Source organism: Lytechinus pictus, chromosome 8, assembly GCF_037042905.1.
Source record: "Lytechinus pictus isolate F3 Inbred chromosome 8, Lp3.0, whole genome shotgun sequence".
In the NCBI taxonomy this organism is placed as follows: domain Eukaryota; kingdom Metazoa; phylum Echinodermata; class Echinoidea; order Temnopleuroida; family Toxopneustidae; genus Lytechinus; species Lytechinus pictus.
The window spans coordinates 6145495-6167268 of record NC_087252.1 but is presented as its reverse complement, the minus strand read 5'-3'; the positions used below and the strand labels follow the sequence as shown (position 1 = coordinate 6167268).

At 35.0% G+C, this 21774-nt stretch overlaps 1 protein-coding gene and 2 long non-coding RNA genes across 3 annotated transcripts; 2 read left to right on the top strand and 1 right to left on the bottom strand.

Annotated features, from left to right (window-relative positions):
- Nucleotides 1–495: 495 nt before the first annotated feature.
- On the bottom strand, nucleotides 496–6099 carry LOC135155041 (uncharacterized). The gene is made up of 2 exons (XR_010294377.1): nucleotides 5902–6099; nucleotides 496–3028 (listed from the first exon to the last, which is right to left on the bottom strand). It is a non-coding gene; the product is annotated as an uncharacterized LOC135155041 (long non-coding RNA).
- A 950-nt stretch (nucleotides 6100–7049) lies between these two features.
- LOC129266919 (uncharacterized) lies at nucleotides 7050–15747 on the top strand. Its single transcript, XM_054904686.2, has 3 exons — nucleotides 7050–7356; nucleotides 12587–12702; nucleotides 13637–15747. The coding sequence occupies exons 1-3, from the start codon at nucleotides 7275–7277 to the stop codon at nucleotides 13793–13795; spliced, it is 357 nt and encodes a 118-aa protein (XP_054760661.1). The 5' UTR covers nucleotides 7050–7274; the 3' UTR covers nucleotides 13796–15747.
- A 131-nt stretch (nucleotides 15748–15878) lies between these two features.
- On the top strand, nucleotides 15879–21043 carry LOC135155040 (uncharacterized). The gene is made up of 3 exons (XR_010294376.1): nucleotides 15879–17332; nucleotides 18702–18879; nucleotides 19367–21043. It is a non-coding gene; the product is annotated as an uncharacterized LOC135155040 (long non-coding RNA).
- Nucleotides 21044–21774: the final 731 nt, after the last annotated feature.

The window sequence follows — 21774 nt, the reverse complement described above, 5'->3', positions numbered from 1 at the left end:
AGTGAGTAACAACGATGACCCTTCAAGTGAGGATGATACACAGAATGAACACTCCTCTAAGGAGAGGATGGTGATAATATTGAGACCAACAGTGTCATCAATAACAAAATATCTGAGAACAGCAACATAACAGAAGACAAACTCAAAATGGAAACTGGAAATGAATAGAAATGTACAGCATTCTGCTGTGAAAGAAATGCAAAGAGACACTGGTAGTATTCTGAGATACGTTTGTCTGAGATAAAATAAAATATTTTATCTCTATTAAAATAAGTGATATAAAATCACCTAAAATTCGTTCCGAAATGGTATTCTAATATAAACCATTTTGTCTTCGTTTTATCTCTGTGACACGTACCTATTTATGATACAATTTCCAATGAGAAAGGCCGTTTTTTATTAGACTCATCTTATTCAACCAATGAAAAGCCTTTCTGCCATGAGTTTCGGCAAATGAGTGAGATTGCATCAAATCAAATTCTGAGCTTACAGGGATTTAATTTTTTTAAATGAACAATACTTTATTTCAGAAGTCAATATCACATCATTTCCTACCTCATTTCATTTCATAGACAATATTAGTGAATAAAATTATTTGAAATATTTCTTTAATCTACAAGATAATGTTAGAGTAGTACTCTCATGATTAAATAATTAATTATTTTCCTTTATTTGTATGTCAAAGTTTTGAGCGAATTGACCTAGAAATATTGCTGAAATTGAAAATGGATAGAGAGAATATCCTCCACCCAATTTGGAGTTCTTTTTTTTTTCAGAGGAATATTGGTGCAGGCGTATCATCTGTGATGGAATGGTTGGATACGCGATGAACATGTCTACATCCTAGGCATTGCTTTGTCACATATAGATACGGAAGAAAACAATTATCTCGAATAAATTTTTATATTTTATATGAAAGATAGAAATTTTTAATAGAGACAAAATAAAAAATCATGGCCTAAGAAAACCAACTCAGTCATGAATATGACTTATGATCATCAAATCACTGCAGTTTCTTAGGGTCACATTTGGGAAATACATCTGTCAGGAAGATGTCTGATATTGACTTTATAGTCATATCTGCTATAATTGCAGTCCTCAGTGAGCCACATATAGACAGAAAGTGAATCCTTACCTTTAAAGAGAATTAGATTAATTAGTGCACTAATTAAAGAACCAATTTATTGCTTAATAGTTGTCCACAACATTCTTTCAAAATGTAAATGTCAATACTATTTTCATGTGGTTTCAGCATTGTTTCTCGTTTTCAGTACATTTATTGAACAACCAAATAGAAAATTTTCAGTTTCACTGTTTTAAGATGCCAATTGTATGTGAAACTATGTTTCTTTTGAGTATTCAAAGACTTAAGAATATCTTAAACTATCATCTACACAAATTTTTGACTAAATATGCAGATCTGATCACATGCTGTCCTCAGGTTTTGTAAAATTTCTGATGTGTATACGTATGGCTGTAGTCCATGTAATTCCGTTACCATGAGTATTAGTATGATTTTTGGCCTTTGCATAATTATTTTCATCAATACAGGAGGCAAAAAGTGGCTAGTAAGTCCTAATACCCCTGAAGCTGAAAATGAACTAAAATTTAATTACCATTGATCCCTAATATTTTGTAAAATTCTGTTTATTCATGGTATAGCCACTTATTACATACTATATACTTGTATTTTATTTGATATTATAGACGTGAAGTACTTAGTTTGTTTTAAATATTAGAGAAGAATATATAAACAAGCTTTATTGGGGCATTTCTTCAGTCATAAATGCCTAAAAATATTATTTTCCTTCACAAATGTCAGAGGCGTAATTCCGTTACCATTATGTGTAATTCCGTTACCATGTACTTCCCCAAAAGAAAGACCAATCATGAAAATTTGTTGATGATATTTGTGAATAAATTACTTTCAAAATAAAGTTGACATTATAATGAATTGAATCAGACATTAACTTGGAGCTAGTGTGTTGTAGATTTCAGAGAAACTTTGACTAAACTTTGGGTTGCAAAGTGACTCATTTCTCTGGTAATTCCGTTACCAGAGCACATATCCGTCATTCACATCTGAACGTGTGAGGGGTTCTCTAAAAATCTTGGTTCAGAATATAGCACAAGTGGCCATGCGTAGTATTAAGTTCAGAAAATGGGAAAATATTGAGATATCTGGATGCTGTGAGCAAAAATAACAGCCAAATTTCTCTGATTTGTAATTCCGTTACCATGGAATTGCCCATCTGCCTGCCTTTCTCAAGCTGTTATACATGTATTTCATTCATCAGTCCCATCCATACATGTACATGTAGTCAGTCAGGTGATGAATACAAGGTATGAGTATCTTGGAGTGTCAAGCACCTGCATTTTGAAGAGCAACAGATCTTTCATTGTGGAGATCAAATTAACTGCCTTTTATAAAAGAGTATCCCGGCAGTTCAACTTTGAAGCAAGCTTACACTTTGTCAGTTTGGAGAGAAAGAGCATGCACTCATCAGTTATCAATGATAATACACCTCCTTGGTTTTCATTCACGACTGTCAGCAAGTCCTACAGCTTTTGGTATGTTGGGCTTTTCTTGATAGTCCCTCTGAATGTCTTTCTTGTCACTTTAATATATATGCTCAGCTACCCTAGTTGGAGGTCTGTGAAGTCATTCGGCGTCTGGTACGTTGGGGATCAGATATACTTATCTTATAAATTGCATTACTTCTTCCATATAGATGTATTTCTCCTCAGTCCAATTCACTGTCATTCTGAAACATCCATGCTCAGCTACCCTGGTTTGACGTCTGTGAGGCATTCAGGTTTTGCAGCGCGAGATCCGTCCACCGCTCCTCTGTATTCTTCTCTCCTTCTTCCTTCCCTCCATCTGCATCGTTAGGAAGCTGATTAGGAGGGACCTCGATGTCATCGTTGGGAAGTTTATCCATCCTCCATTGGTTGTCGACGATGTCCAGCAGACGACCTTCCCTCATTACCTCCGAATCCATTATGAAAACTCAACCGATTGTTATTCCTGCAGGAGAGGAAAAGAAAAGAAAAATTCAAAGAAGACAATAAATATGGCAGTGTCAATTTTAAATTTCAAAAATTAAGAATCTACCCAGTTACAATGGCAGATCCAGAATTTATTAACGGAGAAAAAAAATGAAAATAAAAACTTAAGAGTGTACACTCATAAAAACATCAAGGAAAAACAATTTTTAAAGAAAATTGAAAAGGACAAATAAACTGAAAGAATAAAAAAAGAAGGAAAGTGAAGTATTAATTTTTTTCTTTTTAAAAATATCTTTCATACATCATATAATTCTATATATAACAAACATTTAAATACAACATAATGAAAAAAGAAAATGAAGGAAAAGAAAAAAATAATAAAGGAGGGAGATAGAGAAAGAAAGCGGGAAGGAAATAAAAGGAAAAGGATTTTTAAGAAGATTGAAAAGGACAAATAAATGGAAAGACAAAAAAAGAAAGGAAGAAAAAAGGGAAGGAAATACAAAAAAAAAGAAAGAAAGAAACGTAATACAAGAGTTTAATTTGATATATCGCGGCTCTTGAATTTATAAAATCCATGCAATTTTGATCAAACTAATACACCATACATGTATACTTAACGCATCATGGCAGCAATTTTCATAAAGCGACTGGCATGCGTCTATGCTTGTTGGTGGCTAGGTACAATACCTGGCCAACTTTGGCCGCACTGCTAGAACATGATTTTCAAGGGCTCGTGCGGAATATTGGTGCAATTTGTACCCCGGTTGATTTCTAATTAAAAAAAAAAATTATATGAAATGAGATTGACTTTCTGTTTATTGTTTCAAATAAAAATCTGTCCTGAATCAATGCTTTCATGCACCCCCGCAGATGAATGAATCAGCATGGATCATTGCTCTCAGCTCAGATCACATCTTTTTTGTCTCCAATTCACAGTAAACAATTCATTCACACCTTATTCTTTGAGACAGACACTTCTTGAAAAAAAATCATCCCTTGCCTATGTGCCCTCACCCCAGATTGTGGCACTGCCCATGATGCTACACATTGTATTCAAAATATAGTAATTGCAAAATATTATTTCAAGAATTCAAATTCCTTTCCAAATTAAAATTTTTGATAATGGAACCTATAACTGGGTCTATATTTGGAGACTAGTCGAGACATGGAATGAATAGGTGAAGGGCTTGTGTTGTAATGTTAGTGTTAGGCCTTTTGGAGGATTTGTGTGCCTGTATGTGAGTGTGGGGGGCTAATACAGTTTGTTTTGAAACATGAAAAGGATTCCCTAGTCAATGATTCCACCCCCCATCTTTTTTTCTCTCTCTCTCACTCTCTCTCACGCACACACAGATGCGGAGGGGGTTGATTTTTGGCGATTGGATAGCACTCGAAATAAAAGGGGAAAAAATAAATTATGCATTTACCTCGATTATATGGATGAAGGTCTATCGTGACAAAGAATCCTGACATCGAGGCACAAACTGGACACTCAAAAAAAGGAAAAGTTTGACCTCCATCATGTCCATGTCGCGTTCATTCTCGGTCATTTTGTTTTCAATTTCGAAAGAAGGAGAATGAACGAGAGAGAACTTTTCCTTTTTATGAGGGTCCAGTTTTGTGCCTTGGATGTCAGGATTCTGTGTCACAATACATTACAATCCACTCACACATGCATGCGAGGTTAGCTAGATACTAACCTCGCACAACGCATGTGATTTCATAGTGCATTTTGACGTTTTCATTCATCACACGAATGTTAGGGAATAAAACACGCCAAAAACTTCTACATTTATTCACTACGTAATTTTCATCAATCAACTTACTTAATTTTCAAATATATTCCAAATTATTTATAAAAATGATATTTTAACGCTTACCTCCAAATTTCGGCAAAGATACTCTGTCCGTCTGTCCTAATACTGCAGTGGAAATCACGCTAACAACAATCAAAATGCGAATCTAACAGTCTTGATTCAAGTCGTCGGCGCATAATAGGAAATTGTACAAAAAAATCAACAGGTTGCATCTCATGTATATACTTATAGGTGAAGTACGCCATCTTTTGACAAGATGATGAAGAAAGTGGACTGAACGAGCGAGAAAATAATGCTGAGCGCCTAGAATGCAGCTAGCAGTACAGCTTCAGAACCGTAAACAAACCGGCTTATAAATAATATCGCACGCTCTATTTAGGCCAAAATTGATTTTGTCGCTGATCGAAGGGCATCCACATGAAGATCAAGAAAAAATACATTTTTTTTTAACAAACTGGAAAGAGAAGTCACCAAAGGATCCATATGGTTCGGTAAGTGTCATAGCACAATGTGAAATCCGAAATTTAGTGTTATAATAATTTATTTGGGCAAAAGCCAATTAAAGATTTGCATGTCATGCATGTGTCGCGTGCATTTGTATTCCTTCGCACGCGAGATGAAATGAACCCATGATGAAATGCATTACAATCTAGACCTTCACTTTCATCAATCAACTTACTTAATTTTGAAAATGAAGGTGAAGTGACCTTCGGCTTCACCTTCAATTTCTTCATCCATAAAAATAAAATCGAGGTAGCGTCTTAGCCTGGCTAAGTGCATAATTTATTTTCCCCCTTTTATTTGGGTGCTATTGCGACCCCATTCTACCCAATTTTTGGAGAGTATCCTCTGCCTAAATATTACACGGACGAGTCCTGGGCTCGGGCCCGCGAAGCGGGCCGGAGTTCCCTGGGTAACTTAGAGTTTCTCGAACTTTACTTCAGTCTTTAGCGGTAGCCGGTACCAACACCAGAGCGAGTACGTGGGACACGTGGAAAAAAAGCTATAGGGCCTAGATCATTTTTTCACAAAATAATGGTCAAAAAGAATTTTACTGAGTCAAAGCACTCACCGTTATTCTGTATATTGATTCGGATACATATGGTGATATTTCCTTCCGCGAAATTATTCAAATAATGGCACAAATGTATAAAAAGTTATGCAGAAAAATCTTTGACACTTCAAAAACTTTAGAACTGTACTGCAGTACCGGTACCGAGCAGACAAACAAACGGGGAAAAGTACCGTACCATTACTCGGCCACCCCACTGATTTTTTTTATTTTTTATTTTATTTTTAACCCAATCACTTTCCGTAAATTCCAAATTTGAAATTGCGATTAAATTTAGAGATTACATTACCTTTATGAGCAGACGCCAAGAATGGGAGCTTACTGGATTTATCAAGCCCAGCACCGGGAATGTGGTGAAAAAGTGAAGGGGCGCGGGATGTGACAATGATGCATGCCCCCTATCCCATGCCTCTTTGCCATATAACACTTTGTTTTTTAATTTTGTTATTTATTTATTTATTTATTTAATTTAATTAATTATTCATTCATTCATTCATTCATTCATATATTTATTTATTTATTTATTTATTTATTTATTTATTTATTTATTTATTTAATTAATTAATTAATTAATTTATTTATGTATTTATTTATTTATTCATTTACTTATAAATTAAGTGATTAATTAATTGATTATTTAATTAATTAACTAATTTATTTATTTATTTATTTATCTATTTATTTGTTCATTAATTTATTTATTAATTTATCTATTCATTTCGATTTTTTAGGGGGACGTATTTTGACAAAAGATGGATATTATACACTGGATTTCCATTCGACGTAGTACAGAGACTTCATTTGCACCAGTCCTGTTATACAAGAATTGGGCAAATAAATCTTAATTCTGATATTAATGATTACCATGATGATGATCGATGATGATGATGATGATGGTGATATATTATTAATAATAATAAATGTGGATTTAGCCAAGATCTTTCTTTAGAGTGCTAAAATCTTATAATTTTTTTAATCAATAATTCATAAAAATGCTGAATACTTGGGTAAATACACATTGGCCAGTGTTGAAATAATAATAATTATATATATGCGTAACTCACTCTGGGCCGAAGTTTATTGGGTGACCTAGTCTTTAGAGGTTAATAATTAATAGCTGTTGATTATGTGACGGCCTCATTCTCTTCAGTATCAAGTAGTAGATATATAGAGTAATTAAACACAATCCGAGTTAGCAGTTGTGTGTTTGTCAATTGGATAATTAATATCTACATGTGTGTCTATTGTTATTCTGCCATTCTACAAGTAAAGCTCGATATCAACAGACTCATCAAAAATAATTTTCCTGGCACTTTTCAAGCGCAGAATACACAATTAATTTTCATTTAAAAAGAGACAAAGTAAGCTTTAAAATGGCGTCATTGAATATATTTCGTTTTCAACTCGTCGCTGTGTTTTTGGCTACAGTATTCACAGTTGCCAATGCTGGGTTTGGTAAGTCTGTTTTTTTTTCTTGATTGGCCGTACTTGTTACTAATTTTTAATGTTTGCTGTGATAACAACACCAACAAAAACCATCAGACATATACAATTTTGTATTAAGATTGAATATTCTAAGCACTTTGTGTAATAGTTAACATGATGCATAGTAGGCCTACGTCTAAACAAATAATGCGAGCGCGAGCTGAAAATTTTGATATTGAGAAATGCAATCGGACATGTTAGGGAGAAGTAATTTCACGAAGCGTTTATCTAACTAAGTAATTAATGCAAACAGGAAGGATGAGCTGAAATGTTTGATATACTTACCTGAAAAGGGTCATTTTAAGGACTATTTGTAGGAATTCATGAACAAGATACGTACATGCACTGGCGTAAATCCGTGTTGATGGGTGGGGGGATGACTGAAATATTTTGGCATTTTTTTGCAATCATGTTTTTAGATATGCCAGGAATTTTCATTGATATGTCCACAGTGGCGTACCGTGGGTCACGGCATTGGGGAGGGGGGCACCAGTAAAATTTTTGAATCACTAAGTGAGTGCGCGAAGCGCGCTAAGTTGCCAGTTATACTGACCTAATAGAGACATTTTAAGGACAATGTCATTAAACGGATATGTATCTCACTGATCAAATAATGCGAGCGCGAAGCGCGAGCTGAAATTTTTTATATTCACACCTAAAAAGGGACAATATAATCAAATTTGTGTAATCATGATAGGTACCTGTCTCGCTAAACAATGCGCGCGCGAAGCGCGAGCTGAAAACTTAGATAATTCAGACCTGAAGTGGGGCATTCTAAGGTTTCTTTGTAGGAATTAACTAGGACCATACGTATTTCATTAACCAAATTATGCGAGCGCGAAGCGCGAGCTGAAAATTTTTGATATTCAGATCAGAGGGGACATTTTAAGGACTGATTTTAGGAATTCATGAAGAGCAGACATATCTCACCAATCCACTAGTGCGAACGTAATCACGGACAGGAAATGTTTCATATATAAGAAGACCCTAACATGGGGCAATCACTTTTGAGTCATGAAAAAGAAGCATATGTCACTACATAAAACAATGATAACTCAAGTGCTAGGAAATATATTTGGTTTATATTGACTTGAAAACGGGATGTTTTAGTACAACAGGATTATATATCTCGTTAAACAGACAATGCGAGCAACAGGAACAATAAAAAAAGACGTAGGCCCTGGGCAAATTATGTTTCATAAAGTTGTAATGTAACATAACATAATTATAATATAATATAACATTATAATGAATATTTTCTTCTTTCCCACTACGTTTCTCTTCCTTTCTCCCTTTTTTCTCCTTTCCCCCTTTCCCCGTTTTTTTGTCAGCCGATGGGGGGGGGGGGGGATGTGCCCCCCATGCCCCCCGTAGTTACGCCACTGTATGTCCATATGGCAAATACCCCTCCAATATTATTATCTTTTTTTACCCCATGATGGTTTAATGGTTTTATTAGATATTACATTCAAAATTTTTTGACATTCCATCTTAATCCCTTCCCAAAGACCCCAACATTGATGAATTGGAAGAAACAGGGGTTTCTCTTCAATGTTATAATAAGGACATAAGTATTTCGTTTGGAAATGGTGAAATGGCTCTTTATTTGCATTTTATGATTCAATAATATTGTTTTATTTGTTAAGCGGTATTTTTTTCATTTCTTTCGTAAAAAGTGGGGGGGGGGGGGGATGTTTGTACAGGCCACCCCCCCTCCTCGAAAAGTGGGGGGGGGGATATATCCCCCCATCCCCCCCGGGATTTACGCCAGTGTGTACTTTCTCATCGGCGTAATGCGAGCGCGAAGCGCAAGCTGACTTTTTTATATATCCTCACCTAAAGAAGGTAATTTTAATGATTGTTAGTAAAATTAAGGAAGAGGGTATGTATCTCCCTTATCAAATCAGCGCGTGATGAAAAGCTTTGACAATTAAACCAGAAAAAGTAAATATATTTGAAAAAGGAATGTTTTATTAGGAGTTTTGTTGGAATTCTTAAACAGAATAAGTATATCACTAATCAATAGTTGGCACGAATATTCATCATTGGGTAAAAACATGCAAGATTCATTTTCTAAATGATTGTGTTGAAAACTGCATAAGGCATGGTAATGGCATGGGACGGGGGTATTAATAACCTTCAGAGGTATTTCTGCGCCTTTATTCCTTTGCCTTGTTTTCTTCTTTTTTTTGCTTTCCTTTTCTTTATTTGCGCCCCTCTCCCTCTAACCACATGAAAGTGGCGCCCGGGGCACGTGTCCCCCTTGCCCCAGCTACATACGCCACTGCGTGTGAATCTGTATCCACTATTATTTTAGAGATCAGTGGCACAAACGTAACAAAGAATACAAAATAAATTCTAATGTTGAATAAGTACATTTTGGTCGCATCATTAAACTAATTTTGTCACGATTTTGACATCAAAATTTCAAACCTACCATGCTCGGTAATGTATGAAGTGTTGTCTTATTTTAGGTATCAAAATATAGAATAATAACCGAATTTTATGTTGATTTGAATTAATTTCATAATTCATGTGCCTTTGAAGAAAAAAAATATACGGGAACCCCGTCCGGTTTCCTTTCTTTCTGCGACACACTGTATAGGGTTACAGGCGTATCCCGACAATAATTTCAGCTTTCTCGGTTTTACGACCTCTTCCTTAAAAAAATATAATTTAAATACTGTATACACATTCATTCATGCTTTGTACTATATTATTGCTTTGTATAATTTACATAATAAGAAACAAATGGAAGAAAAATGAATGCTTAGTTAACTTGAATTATGTATCTAATCGAAGAATTAATGCAGAATAATATTTAACATTTTCTATTGGAAAATCATGTGTTAAAATTATGTGTAGAATAAAAAGTGTAATTCTGTGTAAAAAATATGTGCAAATGCCCTATTTTTTTATATTCACCGAAATATTTTCACAATTCAAAAAATATGATAGAATAAGACATCCATGGAAATTGATCATAATCACGAGGTTTACAAAAGATAACTAACTTGTTATAATACCATACGGGCCCTGAGTAGAAAGGTAGTCTGATAATTAATTTTCAAATATTATACAGGGGTAGTTACTTTGTCAACTTTACACTGTCTTTAGTGACTTGATGTACTCAGACACGTACATCCAGCAAAAATAATAATAACAAAAATAAAAATAGAATTAACCAGCAAATATTTTAGAGATTTTTAGTATTCTATATTCTTTCAATATTTTTGGTCAGCCAAGTCTTCTTTACTCAGTGTCGTGTTTTATGAAGGTCACATAGAAATTTAGAAAGAACATTAATTTATATAACACCTAAACATGATATTACCTAAATTTAATAGGTGTGTTTTCAAAATCTCCTTTTTGACATTTTTAGTTTAGTGAACTCGGGGCATGGTGCTTGAATATTTCCTACACATCTCATGCCACTGTTTTTAAGTCAACCCATCAAACAGTTAACTTTAATGTGAATAGAAAGATAAAAATCAAAGAAACACAGCACCGAAAACTTCCCCTAATCGGATGCAAAATAAGAAAGTTATGACAGTTAAAGTTTCGTGTAGTTTTCAGAAAACAGTTATACATCATATAACACAGTGATATGGAAATGGGGGATCCGATGATGTCACTCACTCACTCACTCACTTTCTATTTCTTTTTCTTGTCTGAATCATACAATATTTCAATTTTGGCTGACCAAATTTGACGAAACTTTTTATCAAATGATAACAATGACAGCTCAAAATTTTGTTCAGAGAGGAATCAAAGCTAATTTTAGATTAAAATGAGATGAATTTAAGAACATTTCAAACGTACGGGCCATTTGCATATCGACCACGATATGCGTCTTACTTTGTTAGTTTACATCCCATTTTCGTGGACATTTTTTTTGTGTTATGTTTTTATTTTACTATTCAGATCATTTTTTTCCCATTAATGACTTTTCTATGATTCAAGTTGAACACTAAAACGTTTTCATATCCAATAAACAAAGACCACATCGTTGTAGACTAATCTTATTGTAGACTATCAAGCAACCCGATTTTCTAAACCGTTTTCACAATAATTGGTAGGGATATTAAAATAGTGATTGTCTTAACAACGTTTTATAACTCCAATGTAAACATACAATCGACATAAAAGGTTAGTGTGTAGGTCGTTATAACATCTTATCTGTTATCTCACATCTTGCGTTTTTATCATTTATCTGATTTGAGTAAGCGGCGGTATGGTTAAAGTTCATAAACACACATCCCTTTTTGTAAATATGAAAACACTGAAAGCGAAAAGTAAATGAATTGAATTGAACCAGACTGAATTACCATTTCCTTAATGAACTCATCAAAAGAAAAAAAAAATCATAATTACTGTATATCCAAGATTAGTTTGCTATGTTTGGGTGTTTGGAGTGTGATGTTGGCAGCCATGGCCCTGGGAAGCGGGGGTAAAGCGCCCCCAAAATTTAGCTGAGGGTGCTGCGTGTATTATCTACCCCAGGCAGCACCCCCTGGAAATCTGGTAGGTATGCTAAATAGCATAAATTTAACCAAAATCACCTCCATTTTGTAGCGAAGTCGTGTTTTGTTTGTCAAATTTCTTATGGACCAAAGTCACCTTCATTTTGTAGTTAAACTTTTTTTTTTGCTTTTCATATTTCTCCTGGACTAAAATCACCTTTATTTTGTAGCGTCCCCCTTTCATTTTGCTTGCCAAATTTAAAACAACACCCCTGTGGAAAAAAGGTTCCCAGGGTCCTGTGAGTAACTTGTGTTTATAGGAGTAGGATGGGGGGGGGGAGGGGGTCTATCCTTACAGCATGTTTAGGGAAAAGGGCTTGACATTTCCCCACTTGGCTTGCAAACAAGTTGTTATTTAAGCGACTCAAATTTTAAAATTATTATTTCCTTTGAAACCGGTGTTAAGCCTCTGAAAAGTGGTCCAGAACTAAAAGAAGGGGGGGGGGAGCATGCCATATTTAGAAATGTGACGGGGTTGAGATTTATCTGATTTTAGCTCATCATCATCACTACTACCCTGGTTACCAAAAAAAGGCCTGCTTCATTTTCTAAAAGTAAAATTTATCATATTTTATTATATCATATTTGCATTTTTTTTTTAATCCTACACAATTGAAATAATATTAAAAAACTGGAATATGTGCTTCAACCCCTTTTCATTTCATCTCCATCTGTAGGTCCGTCCGCCGATGGTATCTGGACTGATGCTGATCTAGTCGCATACAGCGTGGTAGTGGGTGTGGCCGGGGCAATCTTTCTAGTGTCAATCATGCTTTACTGTCAATTACAATATGTAAGTCAAATATGGTGTGTGTGTGGGTCGGCGAGGGAGAATGTGTGTGTGGGTATTCTGCAGGCCAAAATCGTGTAACGATATTTGATCAACAAGTGGGTCCTGACACAAGACTACCGCAAATACAACTGTTAGAAAATTTCTGCAGCAGAGTCTCGTGAACACCTGTAATCTAATTGAACTGTGTAATCTTTCATGCATTTGTGTAAAATTATAGAACATTTGTATTTGGTGTATGTAACCTTACATATTTATTGTTATATAACTGTTTCCCCTTTTTTAAAAAACAGACCTGTCCTGTAAAATTGTAGAAAAGTTGTAGGAAATCTTTTCTGTTATAACGATTTGGTTATTTCTTTCTGTAAAATTTGTTTTTTAATTTTTCTTTTGCAAAGTTTCTGTTTTTAAAAGTGTATTATCTATCTGTATCTATTGGATAGGAACTTCTGTGCACAACCACCATCGATGACTTTTTCTCAAGTGAATGGTTTGCACACCAAACTAGTAGGGGGCGTGACATTTAGTTGATACAAAGCCCCCACCCCCTCCCCTTTCAAGCTGAACTTTTCACCCAGTTTTCCTGGACGTATTTGTTTTTCGTGATTGCAACAGGAGGTCATGACATATGTTCTGTTTTCGAACAGCTTATGATAGGGCCTGCCGTTGAAAAAAAGTGTAGGTTTGGTTATATTGTTCGTTATATTCGTGATATCAAGTGAACAATATAAGGCTGCCAACGAAAAGTAATCCTTGCAATAAGATGATGACATTGCTCTCCTGAAATGGCCTTTTTTGTACATTCAATGGTGATATGTGCACTCTTCCATTAATGAGTTCAGAAAAAAGTGTTTCGAAGTGTAATGTGTTAGGTGTATAACGTACGGTCCCTGTTAATTCAGAACTTCTGATTTACTCTTTTCTTCACTTCCACCAGTTTATTCGAGTTGGCAAGATCGAGGAGGTGGCCCAGACTCAGGCTCGTCAAGCCGTAGCTAAAAAGGAAGCCGAGACGAAGGCCCAACTCATCGCTGCCCAGAAACAGAAAGCTAGACAGGACATTGCTGCACAAAAAGCCAAGCAGAAAACAAGATAAGATGGTTCTTAAGAAAATGAACATTGGACATGAGATGGCGATGGTGAATGGGTGTGGTTGAGATGTAAGGAGCAACATTGATGAACTAGTAATAACTAAATGTCTTTTAACCATTTTAAATTTAATCAATACAATTTGAAATCAACGTAGAATATACACGTCTCATCAGTAATAGCAGACCAAACGTACTGAGACCGGTTTTTATAAAGCTGATAGTATCGTCTCATGCCAATAAAAAAAAACACAAGCAAACAAAGAAACAAACAATTAAAAAAAAATACAAAACCAATTTTGTAGCCAATATGCCATTGTTTTTTTGTAACTGAACGCACAGTTCATCTGTTGCATCTTACGGCTATTCATGACAGTTTGCTACTGATAAAGATTGATATTTAATCTATTATTCGGAGTTGTGTTCCTCAGATAATTGATATCTGTACTGCATCGAGATATGTTCAGGGTGAGATGTAGAAGGATAGCCTGCGGGCAAAGTGGACCCTCTCCACACACAGGCTCCCCAACATGTTCAGGGCGCTGGGAACGATTTTTTATTTTTATTTTTAATGGGGGTGCTGAAGTAAATTTGAAAAGCAAAAAAAAAAATAGAATAAGAGAAAATAAAAAAAATCTACAAAATGAGGGTCATTTGGGTTACATTTATCAATTTTGACACATCTTCCAGAATTCAAGGGGGTACTGCCCATGGAATGGAGAACAATACACGCAACACCCCCCAGAAATTCTTTGGGGTGCTTCAGTACCCCAATCATCCCCGCTTCCCAGAGCCATGGACATGATGTATCTTTTGTATTCGAGTACATAATTCATAATACAAGAATAAAATAAAAATATTTACTACTGCATTCAAAGGGAATGTATATTGAATTAACGTTGACATCGAGATGGTTCCATTGCAGGCAAAAGGCGAGATGAATTTCATTAATTTCGATTTTTTATATATTGTTGTAACGTACATGGACAAATTCTTAATCGTATATCATGAAGATCACACTCTAAATATATTCCTAATTCAGGCTCTACTTGTGTGATACATTCGCTCCTCTATCACGTCTATCTTCATTTCAGGCCCATAAGTGAACGATCGAAATATTATCGATTTGTTAAATTTACGTTTTACTTTTGTTATTATATTTCAAGCATATTAGGAGTAAAAACATAATATTGTTGAAAATGCGATTTTCATGACAATATAATTATATATATATATATATATATATATATATATATATATATATATATATATATATAAATTCATATGTAGAAATAACTTATAGGCCAAAATCCAACATACCCGAACATGCCAAAGGAGAAGAATATGTAGATTCCAGAATTTTATAATTTTGTTTACGTTTCTGCCCCATATATACCGTTAGCGTAGTAGGCTGTGTAATATCAATACTACAGATAAAAAGTTGTGAAGCGATTCTATTTAAAATTTCTCTTTCGTTTTATCAAAAGAGTTATAAAAACTTCGGTTGATTAAATCCATAGTACAAACCTCTTTTAGGAAGAATACGTTACGTCATATACTGGGTTAAACAAATACATAGATTTTCATAAAGATGTGGTTTAGTATTTTTTTAGTATTCCTCTCCTATGCATATTAGAATCATTTTAATCTCAGATGGACTTCATTACTAACATTTTTTGCAATTATCACTTTCAAAGAATTTGCCAAAAATGTTTATTTCGTTAAGGAGTAACTTTGCGAAAGTTCACTTCTGGACGAATGGATAAATTATAGTATTTCCCCCTTGATGTGCTGAAAAATAAAAAAATTCTAGAAGCTTTTTTTCCAATAAGCATGATTAGAGTAAACATTGTAGATATTGTACATAAATTGATTGATAGATATTTTTGGTAACAGTCTTATCATTAAATCGAATGACTAAAGTATAACCGACTAAATGTCATAAATATAAATACAATAATGTCTAAAACTTACAAGTTTACATTTGTGGAAAACCGACAAATAAACATTTGTGGCACCAGTCACTACATAGTTTGTTACGAAGTGATAACAAGGGAGAGGGGGAGGGGGAGAGAGAGAGTGAGGGGAAGGGGGGGGGGCGAGAGAAGAGGGGGTAGGGAGGGAGAAAGAATGAAAGAAAGAAAAGAGAGTTAGATAAAGAAATTTAAGAGGAAAAGAGAAAGAGGCGGAGAGGGAAGAGAGAGAAAAGGGGAGAAAGAGACGGGGGCTGGGCCTCAGTAGGCTACATTTTGAGAGGCGGTTTAATTTGCTACATCCAAGGGCATGTTACACAAAAAATGTTTTCAATCATTTCAAATTTCTGTTGCTAATTTACACAAATTATTGATTAATCAAGTGAAGCTATAGCAAATTTCTGTTGCTAATTTACAATTGATATGTCAAGTGTAGCTACAGCAAACTTCTGTTGCTAATTTATAATTGATATTATATTAAGTGTTATAGCAAATAGATTTTTACTACCTATTGCAAGTAGCATGGAGACAAGCGATCAAGTACAAAATAATTTACAATTGAATGTCATATTTATGATTGAATTTGGGATTTAAAAATCCAGTCGCAATTGATTGGGATTTTATGTTCATAAATTGGACCATGACAAAGGACGATTGGTAAAGTGCAATGGTGTTCGTCCATCAATTGTCCTAAAGTTTTTATATCACAAAGTGTGAGTTGGATATTTATTTGAAACAATTACCAACAAGTAGCAAATATGTGTGCCGAAAATGAGTATATTGATCGAAAATTTGAATGTTTCACTCAAGCTAATCATGCTAACAAAAAAGAAAAATGTGTTAAAAATATTGTGTGGCGGGGGCGTCCTTGCGTAAAGTCACGCGTAAGATAATATCAGCTTTAACGTCCCCCGCCGTGTGCCCATCGTGAAAAAAATAAACGTAGTATAACATACAGTATGTCTAAAAACAAGGAACCTCTTTACACAAAATTTGACAACATTAGTCTATGAATATTAATCGATCATCTGTGTGTTTGGTTAAAGCTAACCTAGCGTATAACAAAAAAAATACGAATAAAATTGTGTTCAAAATTTTTTTTTGCTTGCCATAATTAGAGGTGCGTAAAGTCATGCGTAACTTAAAAACATAGCAGCATCGAAAATGAAACACCCCACGATGTATCAACGGGCCCATGAAACAAATATGTTGAAATGGAACTGTTTAATTACAAAGGATGTTACGCTGCAGCGATATGGGACGTGCCTATTCAAGCTTTGATGGCCTCCCGCAGATTAAGAACACAATGAAAGCGAAAGGAAAATAACTAAATTGATGGATCACCACTTTTAACTCTATTTATCTAGTTTAATATTAAAACGATTAAGAATGATGTAACCAAATGTCAAGACGTTTATTAAGGTTTCTAATAGTTGGGCAGCCATTGAAGAGGAGTTGGAAGGTATATAAGAACAGAGATTTGGTTGCAGGAGCCAAACCTGAGAAGGATCTGAAATCATCTATCAGACTCACCAGACTTATCATTACCAGGACAGCGAATTTAACAATAACGTGAGTATATTCCTGGTGATTTAAATATGTTCGTATAGGCCTACATGTAAGCTTTTCATATGATACAATATTATATTGATAGCTCTGGTGTTCGGGGGGGGGGGGAGGTTTATTTTCACTTTCTAGGTTAACCCACTTGTCATAAATATTATTCATTGAAATAAATTGAAGGATTTCAGGATTTTGCTACAGGCATATGTACATGATGTATGGGCCTATATGGTATCTGCAAACCAGAAGCTACGTGATGATTCAACGTTAGTGCTTTCCATTTACTTCACTGGTTGACAATTATTGCAATACGATTGACAATGATATTCTTTTATGGTTTGCCTTTTTCATCGATGTATTAGCAAAACAATTATAAATCAAGGTATTTATTTCAAATTGAAATTTGATTTACTTTATCAACGTTATTAACTTTCAATTCGTTATTAACGTAGATCTGCTAATTAAATAATTTGTTCCAAGTCTATAGAGCAAAAGTGGTGTTCTGCAGGGCTCGTTGTATGGCCCTTTACTATTTAAGTTTGCATCAGTGGCATCGATAATTCGTCTCCCATTTTGTGTTTTATTATTTCTATGCGAGAGGTGAAACGATTATGTCATTTACTATCTATAAACACAAGTACTAGAGTAAGCTGCAAAGACTAGCGGATCAATTTCTTGAAAATAAGTTAATGCTGTAAAAAAACGACAAGTGAATCTCCATTACTGATTGCAGTATGATATTTGGTAATCGCAGTGGATTCCATGATTCTAGCGTTCCTGAAATTGATGTTGGTGGTGCAGGACTACTACTGTACTGCAAAAATTCCGGTGTTGATTTAACACCAGCCCGGAATCTATATATGTCCACACCAGAGCAGTATTGAAACAACACCAGTTTGGAATCAAACCGATGCTGTTTTAATTATAACTGGTGCTGTATAAACACCTATCTGGTGTTAGACCAAAACGAAACTGGTGTTTAACACTTCTCTGGTGTGGACATATATAGATTCCGGGTTGGTGTTAAATCAACACCAGAGTATTTGCAGTGTGATTAAGCACAATAAGTTTCGTGGTGTCCATGTTTAACAAAAATTAAGTTGTAATTATCCTAAACATTTCGGGGGCTTGACAGGTATTGTGGATAATACGAGAAGATTCGGTAGACCTTTAAAACCATCAGGTGCAATACCTTCTACTTTTTTACCATAATATAATGCTCTTCAATTTCAAAATTTCTTGTATGCATGCAGGGATGTGTTTGACTTTGTTTAAGGGAATAATGATGGAAAGCTTTTCCTGACTTAGTTAACTATAAACAAATATTGAAAATACACATAAAAAACAAAACAAAATAATATATACCTCTCTTTTGAAGACAATGGTTTCCAAGGTACTGATCGCTTTCATGGCCATGATGGTGGTTGCCATGGCATTCGAGTTCGAAGAGACCGACGGCGATGAGGGTTTCGACGTCGAGTTCATGAAGAGGGATCCTGTAATGCGAGATTACTGGCTAGCCTACAAGAGGGGAGATTCAATGAGCAAATACAAGCGTGAGTCAGCTTACATTTTCAACTCAAATTTTTTTTTTCATTTGTTTTTCGCAAGTTTTTATAATCACGATCCTTGAAATGATTACACTGCATATGCAAATCATAAATCGATGAAATATCTGTACAAAGAGCAATGAATAAACACATTTGGATTTCACACTCTGAATTTCATAGCATTGGGAAATACAATAATCTAATACGTGCACAAAACAGGTTGTTTTCTTTTGAAAATTTGTATTGGCTTACAGTGTAAAACACCGTTTGAAAATATATTTCACAATTCTTGACAATAATTTTCGTGCAAATGATGTTCTATTCAGAGGTGAAGGAAAGGGACTAGCCTGGCGAATAAAGTGCTTATGAATTGTACTATTTTGGACAATCATGTCATTGAAATGGAATGGTAATTGATGAATTAAGGCTTGTACATTGAATGAGTATTTAATAAATGGTTATTTCTTCATTGTTTTTTTTATTATGATTTTAGCATGTGAAAAAGCTCCCGGATGCTGGTGTACCAAGAGAAGAAACAAGGTCGCTTACTGTGCTGGTAAGAAAACGAGTTTATGTTCTTTGCTCCACAATCAGTTTGGGCTACTCTTCAAATAGTCATATACCACGTGGGCTAAACATATTTGATCAATAAACTATCACTTTGTTTTAATTGCTGTTTATACTTGTCGTAATGTGATACCATCTTCTTCTAATTCTTCATTTAGCCTTATTCACGGTTGTTCTAATTTCCACTACCTCTCTACTTATCATTTTTAATGAGAATAGGGCATTTTAGCAATGACTTTGCAGACGTTTTAAATAACGCTGATAATCTTTTTCAAAAGCCCTTCATACAAAAGCATAATTTCTTTGTCAAAAGTCGGTGAATCAAAACAAGAGTGTCGTCCTGGACTCTGGACAAAAAACTTTTTTTTTCGTCCGGTCTGAAGCTTAAGGACGTTCCACAGTTAAAGTGAAATCCATGTCATTTTCACCAAACTTTGCACATAGATACTTTAGAACCTTAATATTCGAAATATGCAAAAATTAACATAGGTCCATGTGCTTGATTTTTTGCTATAGAGCTTCAAATTTCACCCAAATTGATGTTCTTAAGAATTGCGCATTCAAAAGAATTTGGCATTTTTAGACCGCCCAAGATTACTACAATGAGTTTAAACCTCCATTACTCATTCAAAATACATGAAAAAGTCATCAAATTTCGCAAGAGAGTTAATAATTGTATCGTTAGAATTGAGAATCTATTAATAGTGCTATTTGTTTGCAATTTTAAGTTTAACAGCACTGTCAGTTCTTAAAAATGGCGTAAAAGATAACAAAATCCCAATCTGAAAAATGTAAAATTTCAGTAACAAAATACAAACGTACAATAAATGCTGCACTTTATTCAAAATCCATGTCATTTTCACCAAAATTTGCAGAGTTGTAGAGGAAGGTATACCTAAGAGGTAGAAACATTAAAAAATAGGGGTTCATGTGCTTGTTTTTAAACTATCAGCATTTTTATTAGAGCAAATGTGCTTTTTAAAACACAAAAAATGGGCAGAATGCTTAGTATCTATGTGAAGAAAAAATCAAAACCACTCTACCATTTATTCAAACTCGGGCTAATATTCGTGATTCTTGGCAGCACTGCAGAGTAAAGTATTTTGAAATTGTAGAGAACATTTTTTTGAATGGTCCATGGAATAATTCAATTTTTTAGCTTCATGAAATAACGCATCGGATCTGCAGTTAAAGTGCAGAAGACGAGAAAAATCAGCTCATACCCGCAGCTAATTAATACCTGTTCATCCATTGTGGCGTCAGCGCGCAGAGTGTAAACTATGCGCAGATCATAATGCGCACAAATATAACTGTGGAACGTCCTTAAGACGATGTGCTGTCCAGGGCCCCGTTGCATAAAACTTTTGCCAGACTTATTTTTGCCATAGTTTTTCTATGGCAAAAACCTTAGTTTTTTGCCAGAGTTTCAAATTCGGTCAAAATTTCATGGCAAAAAAACTCTGGCAAACTTTTGCCAGAGTTTTTTATGTTGCCAGAGTTTTTTAAGACTGAATAAACTTGAACGAGGATGAACGCCGATATCAGCCGATATCGCGATCGGTATCTGCTGCTGCTGAAAAAATCACGGAGACTCCACAGAACGGTGAGCTTGATACTTTTTTAATGAAATGTGTTGATATTTGCTATTTTTATCACTATAAGTCGATTAATTAGTTGCGAAAATATCTGTGTATTGTTTTGAATCCGTGCTCGCACCGTGAAAGTGAGATTCACTAATTTTTTTTACACGTTTGAATCGTTCCATTTTTGTGTCGCAAGCGCCTGCGGGGTCTACGTCTCGGCCATGTCTATTGCCGCCGGAGCTTGGGCATGGTGATGTGACCGCGCTGGTCGCACTTGGTGCGCCAACAGCTGAAACCACCAACTGCATCGACACGTTTGGAAAGCTTATTTATCGATTTATCGTTTTTCTCTTGTTATGATCACACATTCTACATTATGATTAGTATCAGTACATGACAATTTCATGTTTTTCATATCAATTTTTCATGTTAGAATTGAATGCAAAGTTGCAAACTTAATTGGACCACCGTCACTGTCGGTCGTCACCAAGTCAGACAAGTTGAATTGAAGTTGGTTAGATTCTAGGCCTACAACAGTTAGATCGAATTTTCAGATCTAACTTTAGGCATAGAATCAACATTCTAGATCTAAGTTAACTTTTTCTTAAGAAGTTGAGACTTCAGTCAGTCAGTTTGAGGGCTTCACCGCGAAGCCCCTGAGGCTGAGTGAGGTACATGTTGAATGTAGGCCACTAGCGTACCAACAGGGGGGGGGGGGGGGGGGGGCAGGGGGGCAGTCTGCCCCCCCCTG